General features: G+C 35.5%; 1 protein-coding gene across 4 annotated transcripts in view; it reads left to right on the plus strand.

Moving 5' to 3' along the window:
- Positions 1 to 19,941, plus strand: part of LOC140149185 (ERC protein 2-like) — a 134,782-nt gene that overhangs the window by 101,536 nt on the left and 13,305 nt on the right. For all 4 annotated transcript variants that reach the window (XM_072171391.1, XM_072171390.1, XM_072171392.1 and 1 more), the window contains 2 exons: positions 7,270 to 7,414; positions 16,620 to 16,802. In XM_072171391.1, the coding sequence (XP_072027492.1) occupies positions 7,270 to 7,414; positions 16,620 to 16,802 (328 nt within the window). The remainder of the gene's footprint in view (positions 1 to 7,269; positions 7,415 to 16,619; positions 16,803 to 19,941) is intronic.

Below are 19,941 nucleotides of genomic sequence, written 5' to 3' on the forward strand. Positions count from 1 at the left end.
AATTTGATGAAGATCTGACGATCTGCTGATTCCCTTGAATCCAGTTGCTAGCAATGAAATATTGATCACTGATCAGATGATAAAATAAAGAAGGTCTAATTCATTAGTCATTTTATTTGTCATCCTAATCCTTAGTTTGACCTTAGTTTGACCTAACTGGGAATTCCATGTCCAATTTAAAGAGAAAAATGGTCAAAAAGATGTATTTTTGTCTTCTTTTTTTTTTATAAACTAGGAACAACTGAAAACAATTATACTAGACTAATTTCAATTGATGCATTCTGATTTTGGTAAACATTTCCTTTCTCTTTAATTACCAGTAATTCAATTGCAGGCAAAGGAATAATGTTAAGAGTAATATTTAGCATACATTCAGGATCTTATGTTCAGATAAGTTTTTGGTGAATTTTAGGACTTACACATGCTACATAAGGGGTTTGCCCACTTTTGTTGAACTTTAACTACATATTTTGGCCAATATTTGTATATTTTTGAATAGTATGCCCTAATGAACTTATTTTCATATTTTGTCTGAAAATCCATTAATCCACTCTGCAGCCTACACGTTGCATGTAAAACTTTGTACTTGGTAGGATAATAGACTATGATCACCTTGTGTGCTCTATATTTGAGCATTTTCTGAATATTAATGACCTTATTTGCAAATTCTTTGTATTTACATACCTTTGCAGTGGGCCACCTTAATTATGAACCACATAATTCTAGTTTAAATTTTCAATCTTGAAAATCAAAGGCTTTATAAGGGAAGTAGAGAAAATGCACAAAGCAAAAGGGGTCAATCATAAGAGTCAGAAGAAGGGGGAACTAGCTAGATAAACATGATGGACCAATCTACACCTCAGTTTCCCCACCCTGCTCGTCTCCTTCCTGCAGTGGCCCACTTGAGGTTGACAGTCTCCCCATAGTACATTTTATCTATAATCTTGTACCATTGTGAGATGGGACATGAGTAAGGTAGTGACAGTTTCTAATAAGAATGTGAATAAAATACTTTTTATTTGCCCCAAATGTAGTATCAAGAGACTCACTCCTGTAACTTATCAAAATTAAAATCATTTTCAAGTTAGGACAAAATTTACACACTGTAGCTGTTAATCTGATAAGAAGCGAACAATTTGGTCATTTTACATGTTTCTACAGGAAAGGAAACCCATTAAGATTGGAATGAGATATTATCGTTACTTTATAAATAAGATAGTGATGTAGCTACTCTAACTGCTTTTAAGTAGTGCTGACATAACAAATTATTTACTCCCTATTCTAGAAAAATACAGCACTAATTTTAAGTAAAAATTGGCAAGTTTTTGGACTTGATTTGGCTCTTATTTCCAAAAATTGACCAAATATTTAAATTTGACTTAAATCGCCACTTAGAACTAACTAAAGGATTATGATTTAGCTATTTCATTTGACACAACAGGATAATATTTTTAATCCAAAATTATTATGCTTTTTTTCATGGAATAGGGAGTAATGCTATTTTCATCATCTCTCATGTGAACTAAAGATGAACTTACAAAACTAAACTACCTAATTTCATCAAAAGCAAATAAATTCCCAGAATGCATATTATTGACACAAATAAGCTATAATTCCATGACATCACATTCTTTTGTGTTCCCAGCTCAAACCCTGGGTTGATTTTACAGCCATAAATGTTGTAATATTCTTGATACAATTTCATATTTTTGATTGTCCTCATTGTGGTTTTGTTAAGTGTGCATGGTCACCTTTACCCCCATTTTAGATGATATTTCATACTCCATTTACAGTAAATTCCCCCCAGCCTGTCACTACTTTTCTGATCTGCTGACTGTCATATAATAGTAGTTGTTGGTATACCTTAATATTAAGTGTCTCTTTGTCTCCCTTTTAAGAAATTTTTGCAGTATTTTATAAATAATGTGGATATGAAAGTAAGCTGTACCTCTTCTTGCTTTTGAAGAGCTGCTTGTACTATTGTCCACTTCTGAGAATAAAGGTATTGTTTTTAGCCGCTGGAGTACATCTATCGTCTCATATAACACGGCAATATCATTATTTTAAATGAACAAAGAGGCGAAGCAATACCTTTGCAAAAAACAATACCTTTGTTCTCATTCAATTCAAATATATATATTAATCATAAAAATACTAAATTTTAATCAAATTAAATCCTACATTTTACAAGGAATTTCCTAGGGCTTAGAATTGATCAGTTTCGTTGTTGCTATGCACCTCCAATTGGTTCAAATAGCGCGTACGAGTATCGTGTCGACACGCACACGCTAAAGTGTGTGATATCGTGTCATATCACACGGGTAAGAACCAATAAGATTGCAAGAACATTTCTCAAGTGTTTAAGAATAAAGTGTACAGAGTTAGTGAGTCATTAAGAGGAGCTTTAAATCACTCTTGCAAATGCAACTTAAGAGGAGCAATCATGCTCTAAAAAAACATTGTCTTGGTACCTAGGCATCAATTCTTTTTTTGATTGTATGAGGGATGAAAAAACCTTCTCCTTTGACCCCAGCTCCCTGGACCCTATAGTATTTTCACTTATAACACTGATATTTTACTATTGCCACTAACTTCATCTGATGAAGGAAAGAAAGTACTACTATGATCACAAGTTTGCACCTGATGTAATCAAAACAGATCTTATTAAAAGGGATAAACATCAGATTTTGATATCCAAAATGTAAGACTAATGTAGCGATCTTGTAATAGAATATGTAAATAGTGATTTAAAATAAAACTCTGACCCTGCTGCTGAATTTGACTTGAAGCTGTTTTCTTTATATTCTTGAAGTCAAATAAAAATTCCTTGAATAAATGGAGGCACATTATGTCATGCATCCAGTGGAGGGCTGTCATCATACAAAGGAAATTTGTTTTTTGTGAAACTTGGTGTGAAAAACTCTTGGTTTAGTTTTCGTTTTAAGGACATCAAAATTTGCTGGCAAAATGACTGTAAAAATACTGCATTTATGCGAATTGTGATTTACATAGTTCTTTAAATAAAAAGTCCATTATAATTTGACAATAAACTGAATTCACATGCCACTTTTTATGCTTAACTCCCCCTAGCTTAATTACATAATCAGATGATATGGCATGGAATTTCTGCATTTCGGTCACTTTGTCATTGATCAAATTTGGATGGGTTTATTAGATGGTGGTGTCTATAAATTTCAGACATTTCTTTAATTCATGCAAATCAAGAAATGGTGAGAAGAAATGTTTGAGACATCAAGAAAATACATTGATTACATAACTGTACAATCATGCTATTATAATTACGTACAAAACTACTCTTACATAATTACAATTTCGCTATTTTTTAAATATGTACAAAACTACTCGCCCACCTCTTCAGTTTTACCGATATTTACAATTGATTTCCGTGTTAGTTGACGCTGAAGTTACATTTGTAGTTTCTGTGCAATTCCCCTGTGACGTGGCCCAGTCATATTTCTTCAAATTAATCATGTATGCTCTTTGATGCTCCTTTTTCTTGGTTCGGAGCAGTCCAAATGCCTGTTTGAAGGCACGACGGTAATAAGTACTGCCGCCCGCATAGATGAATGGATTTATTGTTGAATTCAACAAAATTAACACAGCTCCAAGAATGAAAAATATGTTAGTTGTGGATGTCTGAACATTGGAATCAGATCGCTCACTGGTGCGAATATACAAAGTGATATTGTTTAAAGTACGTATCCGGTTTGGCATCTGACAGAGAAAAAACACTAGTCCGTTAATGACAAGAACACGTGTGATTTGGTTGCGTATAGTGTGAACGGAGTGGAGGCCAGTGCTTCGTAAATTAGAGAAATAATGTTCGCTTTCTCTCAGAGCTCTTATAATCTTTCTATACAAGATGACATTGGTAAATAAAAGGGGATAAAAGATGAGGCTTTGAAATGATTCTGATATTATGAAAAATGTATCATCGATTGAGACGCACTTGCGATATAAAGTCGGAAGGTGTTGATAGGTATCACTGGTTGGCCATTCAATGCACCAGTGTGCTAGCTGTGCATAACGTGTTATTTGAATGGATGCACTGAGTAAAGCAACAAGCCAAGTCCAACCCATCAATTTAAGAGCACGCTTTTTTGTGTGCATCACACGGCATTTGATGGGTGAGGTTATCGCAAAGTACCTCTCAAAAGCCATCAATGTTGCCATGACAGTGGTCACACAACCAGAGATGTAAGATGGGGTGTAGAATGCCAAGCAACCTGCCAATGATTTTGCTGGCATGTTTCGCAGAATTGGTGATGAAAGATGTATCCACATGAAAAGGTTGATGCTGGAGACTAAAAAGATGATGTCAGCCAAAGCCCAGTTGACTAAGTACAAGTTAGTAGCAGTCTGCATACTGCGTACTCTGACAAAGACAAAGAGAAAAGTGAGATTTGATAGCAAGCCAATGCATCCTATAACTGGTATTAGTGTTATTATTAAGGTTACCATTGTTGGTCCAATAAGCCATTCAGAAGCAGCTGACTCGTCAGTTAAGTTAATTGTATTCAGTCCAGCGCAGTTTGACGTTTGATTAAGCATCATTTTTGTAAATGTTTTTGATAAAGAAGATTTGTAAAATTTCAAAACTTCATCAGTTAGCCTACAGCACCTTATTATGCAGTGCAACAGGCATCATCAACAGGCAACAGGCATCATCATCATCATCATCATCATAGTAATGAAGATGGTAGATAAAGAAAGCCTCTTAGCTAAATAAGAAACATTTCATCAGCGTATATTTTCTTAGCTTTTAGAATCCTGAATGCCAAATAATGAAGAACTGGCTTCATAGATGCCTAGTTTACTATTCCAGGTGTATAGCGACAGATGAAATCACACATAGCTACAGTAAATGAAAGTTGAAACTAGCATGCATAAAATTCAGTAATATTGAAGAACTGCAACAAATAATAAGTTTGATGAACAAATCACTGGCTAGCGATCCAATTTCGTATCAGCACATCCTCTGCCGACTAGTTTCATTTGTAGCATTAACGTGATAATCTGATCTCAAAATTTCAAGTATGAAATTTTAAAAGCAACTGTGAAACACCCACGCATACAGAAAGTTATAAAATAGAGATTGGAAATGGTGATGTCGGTGCTGTTAATTGACCATTTGTGGATTATACACACTTCAATAGATGTATTAATATTAAGTGTTGTGTCTTTTGGGTATTAAAATTAGCCAATGTTCTTGACAATAACCCTTGAGCAATCTATGATAACTTCTCTATAGATACAAAATAAGAAAGCTAATAGAAAATATTGAAGGTATATTGTTTGTTTCTCCATTTGGTTATGGTGACATTCTTCCTTGTGTTAAATTTGGGAATATTATATAGATCTGTGAATACTTACTTATTCATTGGTTTTATTTCTCCTTCGTGGAGGAAAATTACTTATTACAATTAGGACTTGTTAATATATTTTCTTTTGTCATCTTATTTAACTGGGATAAATATTCACTTTTGAAAAATTGCTCTCCCTTGATACCCAGGGGCCAAGATTGTGAGATTCGTCATTCACTGCCTCTGCCCCACAATGCAGTAATGGAGAGAGCCTATATTGAATATGCATTTTGCACCAGAGACAACTTTTAGACCACACTGCTCTCTATCTTCCGAAGGCTCAAAATACACAAAATAGATGTTATGCAATCACTCATTTGAGTTTGTTAACATCTCAACAAGTGACCATACCAATAATAATTGAAGCATGAAACAGCTATCAATCAAGGCAATCTTTTTATTTCATTGTGGTTTTTTTTACCCCTATGTCAAGGTAGTTTACACATGTTGGTTTTTGGAATTATCTGATTATTGCTGCTACAAGTACACTGGTTAATATATATAATTTGTTATTGCTTCAGTTATTTATGTCAAAAATACATGGTCTTCTTGGTTTGTCATCAATTACTTCCAGTGGTTTTTTATCACACAGAATATTGAGAAGTCAGTGAATAAGGCAATCAAATGATAGAATCAGGATAGGTTTGATTGCTTCAACAAGATTGAATCAGAAATAACAGAATAGAGGCTTTGATTTTAATAACAATATTACTATATAGCCCTAACTGAACTGAAACACACTAAAGCTCGCTATGAAAAGCACTGCACATGCATGGATTCCACGTGATGCGATGATGCATGCAATCAGCCTAAGTCATATATATCCCGGGAATCGCTGGCCCGGCCAGCCAAACACTGGTGGCTACAGGTCGGTGATCTTCTGCATGGCATGTAAGGGGTCCAAGGGTTGAATCACAAGGGTACCAAGTGACTTCTTTGTTCATCTTCTCTCCTTTTTTGTTTGTTCTTTCCCTTCCGATAGCAAAAAACCATGTATTCAGTTAGGGTTAGTATTGATATTAAAGGCTTGTATCCAACAAGGTGTACCAAATTGTAAAATTCATGTTATGTAACTATGTGGAAAAGTTGTCTGAAATTGAAATCCCTGCCCAAGGGGATAATGCCCAAAACATGAAGACAAATAATTTGGGGGCACATTTATCCAGTTAGTGCCCTTTCCATTTCTAGCCCCCTGTGTTGAAGGGGTAGAGGCACACCACTGTTCCCCACAAGATTTAAAATTAAGTTTTTGACATAATTTAATAAGAAAGAAACATTAACTTTTGAAGTATAACCTGTTTTAAGATATTTTATATTCCCCATGCAGCGTGCTGTTCATGTTGTATACTAAATGTAAGATGGCTAGGAAATATATAGTGGGATCCACATATTTGCTTCAAATAAAACGGGATGGATATTGTTGACTAGAAACTTACTTGCCAATTTGTTTGGTTTGTTATTTTATTCAAAACCTATAAACTGTCTATATACAAGGTGTATCAAAATGATTGGTACCCATCAGTTTTGTTGTCTAATGAAACACCTGCTTCTTCCAAATTCAGCATTAGATACTCTTGAAAATGACCACTGTGTATAATTAGTGACCTTTTATTACGTAAATCTGTAAATTAGGTGGATGATATGCTGCATTTTGATGTGGCAGTCTTGGCACTGGATTATTGAATGGTACCAATCATTTTGATACACCCTGTAGTCTAGTAGAAAGCACTAAAAATCATGTAAGGTGGATGGTAAGGCATTTTCTTAAAATTAGAAAATGCTTTGAACCTTTGAAGAGGCCAAAGTATACTATGCCTTTTGTTTTGAAGCAAATCGGACATACAGTTTTCATAATACATTGATTCTATCTGTATTTGATTTGCAGACAAGGAGCCTTGACAGCAGCCATTGGTGAAAAGGATGCCCATATAGCATTGCTAGAACTCAACAGGAAAAACCCTAAGGCTTCAGAAGAACTCAATGTGCTCAAGAAAGAAAAAGATGAATTGGTGAGACAACTCAAAGAGGAGGTGAGTAGTACAAGTTAAGCCTCATGTATACTTCTGTATCATACTCATCAATTGTCTAGTCTGGTTATACCTGCTTTTCACTCTTTATAACCGACTTTGCCTATGACTGTGAGGCAGAGTGAAGGTAACAGAACTGGAGATGGTTCCTCTTCTCTCAGTATGGCCTGCAATATTTTACATTCTCGGGTTTGGCTCGTTTGATACATGGAACAGCCATTTATATGTGACCCTTCAAACCATGTGGCCATCTTTCATGAATCCTAGAAAGTGTTTGTGGCTGTAACCTTACTCATGACTGTTCTCAGTATAATAAACATAATTTTTCGCCAGGTTCACCATTGCTAATAATAAAGGAAACAAGTAGAAAAGTGATCCCGCCTGTGAATCGAACCTAGGACCTCAGGTTTTTGGCCATGGGAGCTTGATGACTAGGCAAGTTTAAATTTGAACCTTTAAGAGGTCACCTAATCTTATCTCCTCCCTGCCAATAGCTTTTTCTACTTGTCTCCTTTATTATTTACGACAGCGAACCTGGTTAAAAATGATGTGTATTATATTTAATTCCAGTCGATCAAGCCACTGTTTTTCCATGTTCTCAGTATCTTTATTTTATAGGCCTAGTTAACCAACAGGCATATATGCAGTCTTGTACTGTGAGCCACAAACCTACAAGAGTCTCAAATCCAACTACATAGTTTAGTAACCAACATTTTATACTCATAGCTGAAAATTTGGCCTGAAGTTTAGAAATTCAAGTAGCACACAACACAGTCAAATGTCATTCTCTAAGTGTACAGACATATCAGGATTAAAGAACTGTGGCATGACAGATGAGCATGTTGTGTGTGTCATATTGACAACACACAGTCTTAATATGCTTGTAAGAAGAGTATAAGATGTAAGAGACATGATTCAACCCAACCTAGTTTAACACAATCCCATATCAAGGTAAAATCATGGCAAAGTATGAAAGTACAATTATAGTGATGGCAATAGCCATGTGGCAATAGGAAAGTACAATAGCCCATCAACTCCACCTCCTTGGATTAAAAAGCCACCAAATTTAGAGGGAATCCAAACATTGCCTGCGGCCATTCTCGTCTTTATTCCGCATCCCACTGACAGTTATGGATATACATGGTGTTCAAAATGGAATTGGGTTCAAAATCACAGGATTCTGTGTATTTTTCTTTCATTTCACTCTTTTTTTAATGTGACAGGTGAGGACTAGCCAAAACAGGAAAATTGCTTGATAGGAGAAATTGCATTACTCATCAAATTTGCCAATCATCTCATGTTAGAATTGACTATTTCTGAAATTATAGGAAACATGGATGTAGAAAAATGCACATGTGGTCAGAAAGTCATGTTGAGTCAGTTCATAAAATAAATTCAACACTCCCAAACATTGAAGGTGCCCCCTTTTTAGACAAGTACATATTAGTCATTTTTGTGTCGAAATAACCTCAACTTCAGATCCTTACCAAAAATGAGATCTAGGACATCATTTATTTATTTAGTTGATTATAGGAAAAGCATATACCCATTTTCTTGTTGTTTTCTTGATTCATGTAAATAAAAAAACACTCATTTTTTGCATGTGTACCGTGAATACACTATCAGCACTAAGTTAGAAGGGAATACTTCCTAAAGTGAAGTTTTTATTCAGGGGTAATCATGTTGGCTTTATCATGCTACTATGATGAGAGATTGCTAAGTGTAACATAACATGATTTTTGTAGGTTGTCAGATGAAATAGATAGGCCCTATAGTCTATTTGAGCTATACAATTAACCTGGGCAAGCCAACTTACCGCCCATACTTAATGCTATAGCACCCCCACATGAGTCGGCATACATACAGGAGATACCCAGTCTCCTATACCCCCATGGGATGCTTCTGACCCTAAGAGTATCAGACCTGTATTTGTCTACTTTCTTCCAGTCATTCTATAGTTAGAAAACCTTCAAGCAAAATAGGGGATCCTCTATGCATGAATGTCAACCAGTTCCTTCTTCTAGGCCCTAGAAGAAGCTGTTATCATATAGTAGTGCTCTCAAATATGTTAAAAATTCTTAAAATTTCTGTTTTTGTCTGAAAGTTTGATTGTGATTTACTCATGAATATCAAGAGGTTGTTTTACATAAGTATGTACTGATCTTAAGTTGAGTTGAAGGTGGTATGGATTCATGTTGGTCCTAGAATCATTTGCGCAATGCATATGATTATGATCTAACATTCTGCAGGGTCCCTCTCCAAAGAGGAATGTATATGATCGTGTAATACTAGGGACCAGCAGCAGCGTGATAGTAAATTGATAGGGGTGCTGAAAGTAATTCATCTTCAATTTCCTATGATCATGATTCTGTTGCTCTGGAAAACTCCAAATACACATTAAGATGCCTCCTGCACAATTCGTCATATGCAAATACTCAGTGTACCATAGCCCAACTAGATTGGACCTTTCTCACTCATATCATGTACAAAAAGTATCTAGATTATGTTTACAAATGTAGCCTGCCAGATTGGTGTGTGGTTCTCTAGTAGTCAATCAATGTGGACCTTGTTTAGGGGGGAAACAGCTTGCATGTAAAACATGCACCTTTGGGTAGAACAATCAGCCAACATAGCTGTAGACCCTACAAGCATGCCTTGTGAACCCATGTTAACAGTACATTGCTAATGTAGGTCAGGCACCGTTGGCTGTTATGTTTGTAACATTAGCTACTAGGATGGATCATCTACTATCATGCAAAGTATCAGTCTCTATTAAACACTGTGACAAAACACAGACATCTTCTGTGTCAAACAGGTAGAGCCACAAGCAAAGACAAAGCACAGACATCTTCTGTGTCAAACAGGTAGAGCCACAAGCAAAGGCTTAAATTGTGAACAGGTCAACTTGGTACAGAAAATAGAAAAATTTGACAAGCTTTAATGCATCTAATTTGGGTTATAATGAGGAAACAATAGCTCTTCAGATACATGGGCTTTCTACTAGGCCTGTCAATTTTGACATGGCTCTGCCAGAAGCACTTGAAAGTATGAGTTCACTTGTGATATATTCAATGGAATTTTACTTTTTTAGAATGTTCTTTACAAGGCTAGATGAAAAATAATTTTGAAATGGCAAGTTTGTTGGTAGATTTCATAAGTCCATGTTGACCCTGTTTCATAATCATTATATCAGACGGACGCAGCTTCATACTTCAAAAATATGATTATGTGGGTTTTTGTTTAAAATGTTACTTGGGAAGTATGATTATGTGAATGGCTTTACTCAATCTGATCATGTAAAATGAGGGTGAGGTCATGTGGAGAGATCACAGATTGTTTACCTATATTTTTTGATGGAATGTAGTAAAATTAGTCAGGTGTATCCATGTAGGTCAACTAACAATTTACTTGTGTCACATCGACAACATCATGGGACTCCATGCATGGGGAATATTGACAGCAATTGATACTGTAGTATGATTATATTATGATATTAAACACTTGTTCCTGTAAAGTTTGTGTATTTCTGGTATTGAAGAAAAGCAAAATTGCAGATACATAAATGTTGACCATCAATATAGAAGTGGGTGGCATGACAATTGTTGCTGCCATGTCATATCAATTTTGATAGCAATCTGTACTTGACCGCTCCTGATCTTGATCTTAGATCTGGTTGATCCTGATCTTGTTCAGGGGTGTAGCAAGTGGGTGAACAGGGTGGACAAAGTGCAGGGGCCCAGGAGTTCAGGGGCCCCAGGCAAAAGCGAAAATGAAATAAGGGCTGATATAGGATATTTAAAAAGGGCCCGCACTGCTCCTTGTTCACAGGCCCCTGATGATGTTTTTGCTACGCCTCTCATCACATTTTTTACCCTTGAGTAGACCTAGTGTGGTCAATTTTCTAGATATCTCTCTTTTTAATCTGTCATTTATCTATTATATGTCATTTCCACATCACTTCCACATATCCCTTAAATTAAAGTGAATTATTGTTATGTCATTTCATTTTCCAATAGACAAGGTTTCTTGGAAAGTTTAAGATGTTTGTGTTCTCTAATTTGTAGTAGCTGCCTGGTTCTGATTATAATGAACATTGGTTGCAATGATTTCTGATAGATCAAAGCTATCATCAAATACCCTGTGGATATTATAGACATTCCCAGATACAAATATAAATTGTATATAAAATTCTGTCATAATATTTCCTATTGCCATTAATCTTCCTCTGACAATTCAAGAAACCAATATTTTTACTATGCATACCATGTGGCTTCACTGGGCCCGGTGATTATTTCCAATTATAAAAGGTCACAAGTGAAGCTTGTCATGGAGAAGTTGGAAAGAAAGCTTGCAAGACCCCCAGCTTGGCTTAATAAGCAGCAATGTAGCCAGGATTGTAAGGTCCAATTAAAGGGGTAATATGGGATTTTGACCTTACCTTTATCACACATTGTTTCTAAGAAATTTGTCAATTTGAGTTTGTTTGTTTCATTGCTTGAATCACCACCAAACAAGTACCTGTAACTTTGAACCAATCAGAGTGTGAACCAGTCTCTGTAACAGCCCATATAATGACAGTCTGTGACCCTTCAACAAGGCAGTAGATAGATGACAGACATTTGTACCCTTGGGGGATCAATTTTGTCACTTTTCAGGAATCCAAGTGGATTTAGAAGCAAATCCTGTGAGAGGCCACTACAAATTTGCTAACAAGTTTATGTCTTATGTATACCACAGTTTCCTGCTACTATTTAGTTGTATTTTATTGTTTGCACACTTGAGCCCTGTGCTGACAAACTTGGGATAACAGTTTTATTTTCAGTGGGAAGAGAAAATTTTGAACAGAATGGGGAGAAATTTGTTTTATTCCAGTCATTTTCTGATCCAAAATCAGATCATGGTTAATTTCAGACCTGTAGCTTATAATTATGATTCAATGAATATATTTATATTGTTAAAATAAAAATCAAGCTGGAGCAATACTCACAGCCTGAAGTATCCATCTCTTTTTTCCCAATTTCTCTCACTTGCGTGAGATTGTCCTGTAAACTGGTTGTTGAGGATTGCTTTGTGGTTATGTTCAGAACAAGCAAATCTCAAAACTGTATTACTCATTATATTTTAATGATTCTGGATGTTTGTCAAAAATCTTTTAAAAATGATGAAGGCTGATCATGGTGGAAAAGTGCATGCATCCTTCTGTCAACAGCTCTCCACATTTCAGCGCACTAAAATAGATATGATCGCAGTCTATAAGGCCAAGTAAAAAAAGAAACGAGTTTCTCGTCCGGACTTTTTTCAAAAAAGGAGGAGGCAGGGCTTTACTATTTACTATTTTTCAGTTTTTTGCTATTTTTTTTCAAGATGGCCGCCATGCTAAATATGGCTGTACAATGTATATTTAATCACCGATATTGTGCTATTTGAGTATACTGATGCAAGTATGACAAAATAAATGATTTGTATCATTTTTAGCCAGCTTGCTAAGCATATTTCAAAATTCAGAAACAGTGAAAATGTACATTTGTTCACCTTCACAATATTCGATATACTAAATTTCCTGGTTTACATTGGTTTGAAATCAATACCGAAACCAATACCGAACATTTTTTTTTTTAATTTTAAATGTTTTTCCTACCCTTACACAAACCCTAACCCACCCCGAAACCTTACTACATATACACCCACCCAAGCCCAACTAACCTTTAACCTAATCCAAAACCCTTGCCCTTACCCCCAAAAGGGAATTAGGGGAGAAATTGATTTCACCCGAAAATCGGACCTATATTTAATGTTTTAAAATGCATAAATGTGGTAACGTTTTAATTACTTTATTTTGCCTCATTTCATCGAAATTTTTATTTTTATCGCTAACAAAATAAAAGAGAAATCTTTCAAATAATTTTGAAAATTTTAAATTTTTCCTAAAATTCTAAAAATACCAAAAAATACATTCGAAAGTGCAAAAGCTTTTTTTCTTCTGGGTAAGAATTTTTTCTTGCATGGAACAGCTTTTTTTCTTGCAGGTTAGAAATTTGATAAATAGGTCATCATAATAAAAAAATGCATGCATGGGCCTATTTATCAAATTTCTAACCTGCAAGAAATAAAAATTCCTTTAAAAAGGAATGTGGCGCCCAATGTGAACTTGGACGTGATATGGTGAATTCCATGGTGTGTAGATTTGGTATTATAATGATTTTTCTAGGGAAGAGTAGAAGATGATCAAATGCAAGAGAAATGTGTCTGATTGGGGAAGGTGTTCTGACAATCCAAATATAAACTTAGTCCACCTCAAATGACCTGTAACAATTTGTGATTGACATTACTTAATTCACCTCGGATGACTTTGATCTGACATTCAACATTTTCGCCCTTACACCAATCATATCCATAACAATTTAACTCTTACAACTTCCTGTCAACTCTCTAATTTAAAACTCTAAATTTCTGTCTGTTTGCCTTTTCTGTCTTGTGCCATTATAGTACACTACAGTTTGTTACAATTATTAAGATAAGCAAACATTGCTGGGTAGATAACAGGATTTAGTTCATTTACTTAATCCAATCATGGAGGTAGTAGCTACAACCTTGGAAGCTGTTGAATGTAAGAAAAAATTCTTACCCAGAAGAAAAAAGCTTTTGCACTTGAATGTATTTTTTGTGTTTTTTAGAATTTTAGAATTTTTTTAAATTTCCAAAATGTGAACGGTTTCTCCTTCCTATAATTAGCCATAAAAAGTGCCATTTTGATGAGATGAGGCTAAAAATAAAGTAATTGAAACTTTATTAAAATATTCATGCATTTACTAAGTTTAAAAGCTAAATATAGGTCCGAATTTCACCCCTAATTCTCTTTGGGGGGTTGGGGCAAGGGTGTTTGGCTAGTTGGGCTTGGGTGGGCTTGTATACATGTAGTAAGGTTTGGGGTGGGTTAGAGTTTGTGCAAGGGTAGGAAAAACAGTTTAAAACTTTTGAAAAAAAATTTAAAAAAAAATTAAAAAAATCGATTTTTTTTTTTTTTTTTTTTTTTTTTTTTTTTTTGGAATAGTAAATAGTAAATAAAAAGGAGGCGGCCAAAAAGGAGGCGGCGGGGACGAGAAACATGTATTTTATTTTACTTGGCCTAACCACATCAAGTGGCAACCTCATTTATTTTGATGAGAAATAGATCCAAGATTGCTTATGAATGTCTGTCAGTCAGTTGAGTATCTGTCAGCGAGCGATGCTAAGCCTATCCTTTATTTTCACACTTTGCCATCATAGCTATGTGACAAACTATGATGCTTTTTAAATGAGCCGTAATGGATGGTTGCGATGAGTGGGGCTGCCAGGGTTACATTAAAATCTAAGTTGTGTTTGTGTATGTATGTGCCATTTTTCTAAGGTGGTGTTAAGCAACAGGAAATGAGTGAGTGAATGAAATGACAAAATGAACTATGAAAACTGGGAAATTAACTGTACTAAAATAATGTTGGAGCAATGCGCACAGGTCAGTGAAGGGCCAATCTCTTTTCCTGGCATTTGGGTCAGACTCCCCTGTATATTGGCAGCAAACCACCATTCTTCCACATTTTGTGTAACTCTTCATCCTTCCGCATTTGATGTAACCCTTCATATTTCCGGTAAAAAATAGCGCCTTTGCGAAATATTATGTGTATTTCAATGGGACTTTATTCAGTGGTGTGTGCCCTTATGTGGGGGTTGTTATTTCATACAACAAGTCAGTTGAGAGACACAAAGTTAAAGGTACTGCAGGGTTTTGAACCCACAACCTTTTGATCATGAGTTGAAGCCTACTGTTGCCCTAGCCCTACCAATGTCAGAAATTTGCATACCTGACTGTAAACACAAGATTTTGAACCTCTTTCCTGGATCTGTGCTCTAAACATGCACCCCAGTTGTTGTTTTCTGACCTATTTATTTATAGACCCATTCAATAACTTACAGTGATTTACTATTGACTAATTGTCAATAAGTAGAAATGATACAGTTTTGTGACAGCCCTTACCAGGTCACAACCTCCAATGAAAGGTAATGGTAATTTGCATCACCTAGTGGCCAATAAATGCCAATGTAAATAGTAGCAATCATCAAAATCTGGATGGATTTGGTTATACAGGTGAGCAACAGGTGGGACAATGTGCAATGCAATGAGAGCAGGGCATAGCGTATAATATCCCACAATGCAATTCCAAGTTGAAACTTGTACTGAGGTCATGTGACCAAGTGAAATTATGTGAATATAGGAGTCTTTGTTTGCAATTTCTATGAAGATGAGGCAGGGTTGTTAAAAGCTGGGGTAAAAAGTCACTAAAATCAGGTCAAGTCAAGTCAATGTACAAAATCAATGGAAATCACTGAAGATTGCTCGCTCAGGCATTTTAACTCAAGTCACAAGTCATGACTGTGTATGCACTGGTCAAAGCCACACTGCATGATGGTACTGTTTTTAGTTTAGCATGAGCAACTACCTGTCTCTGGAGCACAGTTCTGAATGATGGAAGATTGATGAAAAAAGTGGGTCAAATAGTAAACTATATAATAGCCCATTTGGCTTTCTACAGACAGTAGCTGCCCTGATCACAGGTGATCACAGGGTGCATCTGTAGAACAGGATTATATATACATGTGCATTGTAAATATGACTTTCTGAAGAAAAAACATACCATTTTTTAAAATCATTTAATCGGTTCATATGTTTTAGGAAACACATTCTAGCATATGGACAAGTTTATAATTAGGCTGATTCAGTTGCTTCATTTTTTACCACTTTATTATTTTTTTTATGTTGTGAGCATAGAATCATTTTCAATGTAATTTGACAAGTGAAAGTAGAAGGTATGTGTTATCTCCATAATGATAAGCTGTGAGGCAGATGGGTTGCTATCCATCCTCCATTACCAGTAATCCTAGAGCTTACACTTCCTACTTGTTAAAGCATTGCCAGTATGAGTATTTATGAATGTCTACCAAGAAATCATTTATTGGGCAGTGAAACACAATGTTATTTTCCTATTTCTTACTATTCAAAAACAAACAAATAAATAAGTAGAAACACTACTGTACCCACTTTTGAAAAGTATTAATTATGGATCCTTTTGTAAATGACTCCAAGAAGTATGATTTTTATATATTTGTGTATTTCCATATGCACTCAGGTTGCTTAATATTTCTCTGTATTGCTCATTTTTTCTCCCATATACAGACTCAAAAGAGAATGAAACTTATCCATAACCATACCGATGAAAGACCATCAGTGGGACCAGGTGTACAAGATGGCACAGCCAGTACTCAACATCAACAAGTGCATCACCAGCAACAGATACAACAACATCCACCACAAGGCAATTCCACCACTATCATACCCTCCCCAGTAACTCCAGCAGAGGTCAGTATAAATATTGTTGTGTGCTTGTACAGAGACTTACAGTCGGACGTATATAAATAAAGACTAAAGAGTGAAGAGTCAAATCAAGAGTGATATTTTAGCCTGTGTGCATTCTGAATGCTTAGACTTTGCTAGTTATTGTGAAAAAACATGGAAAACAAGGGGTTTAATCCATTTTACTAAACTTGATTGAATATTTAAAATTTTTCCTTTTCCTAGTTGGGTAGAAATACAGGATTAGGAGTGAGCCATAATTCCAGAAAATGAGTGATGTATTATTCTAGAATTGGGAGTAGTTACAACTGGTGTAGTAGACCAAATAAAAGTTGTATTCCATCTTGAGCATCTGATTGGGGACAAGTCTGAATAATTATTGTGAGAGCTACTATCCAGGTGACCATCCATGTATTGACTTGAATTGTTGTCACCTGGTTGATTGGATTTTAATAGACCACAAGACAGAAACCGCAAATCTTCTTACACCTCTTGCTATTTTATGAATGTAATCATCAAAGTTCCTTGCCCTATGCAAATGACAAACAGGTACACAGCTATTTCAAGAAATTGTAATCTGTAACTTGAGGTGAGATGTTCAAGTGGTGGGTGAGGTAGTCAAGTCATCCAGCTGAACTGAGAAATCTGGGAGGATACATGGTAAAAGAAAAAGCTGAAAAGTGTATCAGTTTGCTGTATGAGATGATAAGAAAAGGAAGGAACAAGACAAAATGAAGAAAAGTGCCAGTATTCCAGACAAGGAGGAAGAAGATGTTCACACTTTGTCCTCCAGGAGAGGTACAGGACTAGCTGGCTACTTATGCCACCCCCTTCCAGCACTAACCTAATCACAGTGGCACCATCAGTTGAAGAACATGGATATGCCTCTAATGTCAGTCTCAGATTAACACTACTTTGGGGATCTGTAGCTATCCAGAGAGGTTGCATCATCCTCCCATGATCGGTCCTTTGGGCTGGCTATATGGGCTGGCCTTGCACTCCACGCTCCGCTAACTGCAGCTACATGTAGCTCAGATCCCTTCACAGAAGTTGATTCGCAGAAGTTGAGTGATGCAGTAAATGCCTAGTAAAAACCACAAAATGCAATAAACATCTTTACAATGTAATTTAAGCAATCCAAGAAGACAATAAAGCAATCAACATACAAACCAGAATCTAGTATTTGAAATTTTTGATCTCAACAAAAGGTTAGACATAATCTTGTGTTCTGATCAGAAATTTAAAAGACTAAATTGTGATGTCTACAGCACATGAACTTTCATTCAATCAAAGTACTAGACACTGAGGAATTGTCTTGTAAATCATACAGATATTGATCAAATATACTGCCATTAAATGCATTTCATTTGGGTCTTTCTGGATCTTTCCTTCCGTTACAACAATCATCATGTTCTTTACCATGGTGTTGATGCTATAAAAGAGTGGGAGTACTAAAAGCAAATATATTGGACTTGAGATGCTTGTGGTTGCTATAAATAGGCCATTAATGTTAATATGGGACAGTTTAACTTGAAGCAACTGTTAGCAGGACAACATGGTGAGAAATGAAAACCAGAGCTGGGACAGGTTCAATGTCTTTTAAATTAATAGGTGTCCTTATTTATTGGAAATCAAAGAGTTTAGATGGTTTGGCCTCATTCTTTGCATTCCTCATCATTGTCATGTGTTTATATATTTGGATTTTAATGATAAAATATCTTCATTAGCAGGATGTAAAAACTTATCAAAGACAGACAACAAAGACACAAGAATGATGCATAAATATTTGACAACAAAGACACAAGAATGATGCAAAAAAGAAGGGAACAAGTAAGCTCAAAGTAAATGTGAAACATTAATCAAATCAAATGGAGTTTACAAGAACATACCTCAGGCTTACTTATATCACCCAAAGCTTTTTATTTAGAATTTATATTATCAAAATTTTATGATAATCTATTTCCTTGATATTTAATTTGTAAACCATTTAATCCACTTCTACTTTCCATGCCCAAAATTTGAAATTTTCCTTGTGACCTGTTCTCCTGACCTTTGATGTCAGAGATGGTCATATTTAATGAATTGAAATACCTGGGTTTATCATTTTTATATATGCTTAAACTGCATATAAACTGAATTGAGATCTTTGCTTTTCGGTTTGTTCAAGACCAAGTCCTGTATCATATGGAACAGATCAAAGCTACCCACTTAAATGTATCCTCAAATTCTCACCTTTATAGTTAGAAGTCAAGTACTCACAAGTGACATGGCACATAGTCCAAATTTACTTCCTTTTTGTTAATTTAGTGCTTTATACCCATATGATTGATCATTGAAATGCAAGAACAAAGTAGCTGCCTTATGCCAACAGCTTAGTGGTGAAGGGTATAGATTTACCTTCACAACATAAGGCAGCTATGTGATCTTAGACTTCTCATGGCATCATCCTAACACAGGTTGACCAATGTGTTGATGTATTATGATTTGCTCCATGCATCCACGGATCTGTTTGATGTGAAATCTTGAACCATCTGTGACCTTTTCCCACTTCTATATCTTCATCCCTTGGTTGAGCAATACTTGCTTGTGGCTATTGGCTCAATCAAGGTACTCACTAGGCACAGGCACAGGACTATTAACTTTAAAATCGATTCATCACCATATTCCATGTCAAATATTTAATTCAACAAGCATTGATTACTCAATCTGTTTCAACTTCTTATCTTCTAAAGAATGTTTGTTGATAAAAAACCTATTCCCCCAAATATTCAATGTAATGATAAATACTTTTTTCATCAACAACCATTTGGTAACAAGTCTCTACTTTCAACCCATCTCAACAACATTACCATGGTTTGCTGTCACCAAATAACTACACACTTTGGTCTTTTTAAAATTTTCTACTTAATATTGTTAGTTTGATCACAGGAAAAGTTTGTGATCAGTCCTTTTCAATAAGAACAGATAAAGCTAAATAAAAATCACAAGCAATAAAGGGATGTTTTTGTAAGGAAAACTTGAAGTAGTAAAACAAAAGAAAGGTTCACTGCCATTTATTGAGCACCGAACAATCTCTCATACTAGGCTAGCAAGTATTCGGTGTATGATTTCAAATCATTTTTGGGCAGACATTGTGGCATGGAAA

The sequence above is a fragment of the Amphiura filiformis genome, chromosome 3 (genome assembly GCF_039555335.1).
Source record: "Amphiura filiformis chromosome 3, Afil_fr2py, whole genome shotgun sequence".
Taxonomy (NCBI): domain Eukaryota; kingdom Metazoa; phylum Echinodermata; class Ophiuroidea; order Amphilepidida; family Amphiuridae; genus Amphiura; species Amphiura filiformis.